The sequence below is a fragment of the Cryptomeria japonica genome, chromosome 5, assembly GCF_030272615.1.
Source record: "Cryptomeria japonica chromosome 5, Sugi_1.0, whole genome shotgun sequence".
NCBI classification, from domain to species: domain Eukaryota; kingdom Viridiplantae; phylum Streptophyta; class Pinopsida; order Cupressales; family Cupressaceae; genus Cryptomeria; species Cryptomeria japonica.
Window position 1 is genome coordinate 807,131,642 of NC_081409.1, and position 3,419 is coordinate 807,135,060.

A 3,419-nucleotide genomic window follows, 5' to 3' on the forward strand; every position below is an offset into this window, starting at 1 on the left:
GGTTGATTCTTTGACATTTTTCTGTCTAGTTGTATAGTGGTTCTGTTTTGGTTGTCTGTAAGTTTTTTTTATGTGTTTTGAATTTAGTCTTTTGATGGGCATGAACCCCCAAATAATTGCTTTTTAGTAGTTATGTAAAAAATTCGAACCTAACCCTCTTTAATCAATACGAATTTAAACTCATTTTAATTATTATAAAAAGCAAACAGCATAGGACAAATAACATTACCAACCCATCCCCTTTTATGTTAAAATAATATCAAGAAACTGTTTTCTATCTAAATATAGGTCACAACTTACAACCGGAAATTTGCCACATTAGGCGATTCTGCTCTAAATTATCTTTTATGTTTTGACTCTGAAGCTAGTAGATGATAATAGTCCAAGTTGATGAAGGATGGGGAAAAAAATCAACATATGAGTTCAGCTTCCATAACGTTGCACGATGCATGGTGGATAAGAACAGCTAAGAAAAGCTAAGGCGTTTTTAAGATAAATGAAACAGAAAGGAGTGTCACTAATGGTGATTACGGACATTACGACATTTTCTCTTTTGACTTTGCAAGTTTGCAGGCATTAGAATATTTAAAAGCAGCCAAAAACACACGGGATGGCAGGGTACACAATGTTGCACGATGAATAAAGCATCAGCTGCTGAAGGAATGAAAAATGCGTACTCAGATATCCGATAGCTATAAAAGGCAAGAGCGCTGGAAGAAGAACAAACACCGAAGGAACTTGTGGTCTTGTGGCGAATCATAAAAGCGATCATGACGATCGGTAGAAAATCTTTAATTGCTACTCTTAGCGTTGTTGTGATGCTACTAAGTGCAAACCAATCGCACTCAAGGAGGGTGGTGAGATGTCGTGGTTCGAGATTCGCGAGGTGCAATGGACAGAGAGTACCCTGTCCCCAACAGTGCCCGGATACCTGTCAGATGGACTGCGAAACCTGCAAGGCCGTCTGCAGTAAGTGTGAATTAATGAAATACTAGTATGAGTTAAAGTTTTTGGGTTGGAATAAGTGAATAATGTTATTTGTGTTGTTGTTGCAGGCTGTGATAAGCCAGGGGGTGTATGCCAGGATCCTCGCTTTATCGGGGGAGATGGCATAATGTTCTATTTTCACGGTAAGAAAGATAAGGACTTCTGTTTGGTGTCCGACTCAGACGTCCACATCAATGCGCACTTCATGGGAAAGAGAGGAAAAGGCATGGGAAGAGACTTCACGTGGGTGCACTCCATCGGACTGCTCTTCTGTGGAACTCATCGGTTCTTCCTTGGAGCCAAAAAGGTCGCCACATGGAATGATTCCCTCGACCAGCTAGCGATAGCTCTGGATGGAAAATCCATAACACTTCCCCAAGACGAGGGTGCTTCTCTTTCTGTCTCTCCATTGAAAATGATTATCACTCGCCTCCACCCTAACAATGAGGTGAGTGTTGAAGTGGAGGACAAGTTTAAGATCACAGCACGGGTTGTGCCCATCACTCCAGAGGAGTCTCGGATTCACAGTTATGGAATTACCTCTGACGACTGCTTTGCGCATCTGGAGCTGAGCTTCAAATTCTATTCCCTTAGTCCCCATGTGACCGGAGTTCTTGGACAGACATACGCAACTGACTACACAAGCCCCATCAATGTGGGTCTTCCAATGCCAGTAATGGGAGGTAAAGAAAAGTATTTGAGCAGCAACCTCTTCGCCACTGACTGCAAAGTGTCTCGATTTAGAGGAGAAGTAGAAGAAGAGAAGATCCAGGACTTCTCCATCCTCGATCTCAACTGGGTGGCAGTGGCATGGTCTGCCGCAGGTAGACAGATCCATATATATACAGACACTGTTCACGCTTCACGCAATAAACTTCCCACCGCGAAAAATAATCTTGTGGATTTCATGCAATCAGTAACCATCAATAATAAATGTTATTATCTTTCTCTACTGGCATGTTTATTTTCTGTTCAGTATACACATTTTGCATTCTCCTCTTTTATCCTTTTCATTTGCTCCATTTCAATTCACATAAACTACTGCGATTACCCTGACACAAATTAACTAATTTATATTATTACTTTTGACCTACTATAGCATTAAATATTAACTTCACATTATAAAAATACAAATTAGAAAAGTTCAGCTACGTTCATTTACAACAAATTCTTATTGACTGAAATATAGCTAAAATATTCTAATTTTATCACTTTCCTCATTTTAATATAATTCTTTTGAAGAAGGTAAACATTTGTACCCACTACAATGAATGGGTTAATAGATGTCATCTCTCCATCTCAAAAGAGGCTTTTATGGTGAACAGAAAGGACAGAAGAAGGAAGCGAATAAATGATTTTAAGAGACAATCTTATGTCAGCGATAAAGTAGGAATAATCAACAATCAAGACTAGCAGCAAAACTATTATAAGAAACAGTAAACATTATAAGATAATTAAAAGTTGTTAAGAGGTGATCTTGAAGAGGTGCGATTAAGAAAAAGAAACAAATGATTAGTCAGCAGTTAAGTGAGATGCATGTCTCCTCAGAAAGATTGCTTTTGCAGCGAAGAAATCATCATCAACGAATCATCAATAGATATAAAATCTGTCCAACAGATCGAACAACTGAAAGCAGGCCAAATTCATTAAGCAGAATACACTGCAACGAAGAATCATTTTCCCATAAGATAGGGAGTAGTAATCACAAAGAAGAACATCCCAATTCATTAAGCGATCACCCTGAAGAGAGAAGGTCTGAGGTGTAAGAGAAGAGTGGCGAGTTGGCTTGTATGTAGCCCGTCCTATAAGACCATTGCAGCCTATGATAAGGAGAGCACTGACAGAGTCAAGTAACACCTTACATCTCTGCCCAACTCCCCAAGATGGTAACTGATGATAGCGATACAAGATGTTGGGGAAAGTTGGGACAAGCCACCAAACAAAAGGGCTATGGTAGACATCCACTCTTAGGCATGGTGTAGAAATGGCTTCTGGTGGACTTATTATGTCTCCTTCCCCCAGTGTGTTTATAGTCTCTAAATATATTGTGACTTGATTTATCATTTCCTTATATATGTATACATATTATTTATTCATTTCCTTATATGTGCATATTAGAGAATGCTTAAGTATAACATATTATTTATACATAGAATTTCAATAAACAACATTTTATCAAAATTGAGATTCCCATTTAATTATGCTTGGATGGTTCATGTTTACCAAAATCAGGGATATTCTCTTGGGCTGCTCTTCAAGGGAGAATTTTAACTATGGAACGGTTTAGGAGAATTGGCTTTGAAAGACCTTCTAACACATGAGGAAACAGTTAATCATATCCTTCTAGGCTGTCCCTTTGCTCAAAATTGCTAGTCATGGCTATGGTCTAAATTAGGGTGGATCACTGCTCTTCCTAATGATATCCTCTCCCT

General features: G+C 38.8%; 1 protein-coding gene across 1 annotated transcript; it reads left to right on the forward strand.

Moving 5' to 3' along the window:
- Nucleotides 1-770: 770 nt before the first annotated feature.
- Nucleotides 771-2,053, forward strand: LOC131042732 (uncharacterized). Its single transcript, XM_057976053.1, has 2 exons — nucleotides 771-969; nucleotides 1,056-2,053. The coding sequence occupies exons 1-2, from the start codon at nucleotides 771-773 to the stop codon at nucleotides 2,051-2,053; spliced, it is 1,197 nt and encodes a 398-aa protein (XP_057832036.1).
- Nucleotides 2,054-3,419: the final 1,366 nt, after the last annotated feature.

Excerpts from the sequence above, each read along its gene's own strand:
- LOC131042732 (XM_057976053.1), top strand. The coding sequence starts at position 771 with ATGACGATCGGTAGAAAATCTTTAATTGCTACTCTTAGCGTTGTTGTG. Across the intron at positions 970-1,055 it reads AACCTGCAAGGCCGTCTGCA|GCTGTGATAAGCCAGGGGGT; the intron begins GTAAGTGTGAAT and ends TTGTTGTTGCAG.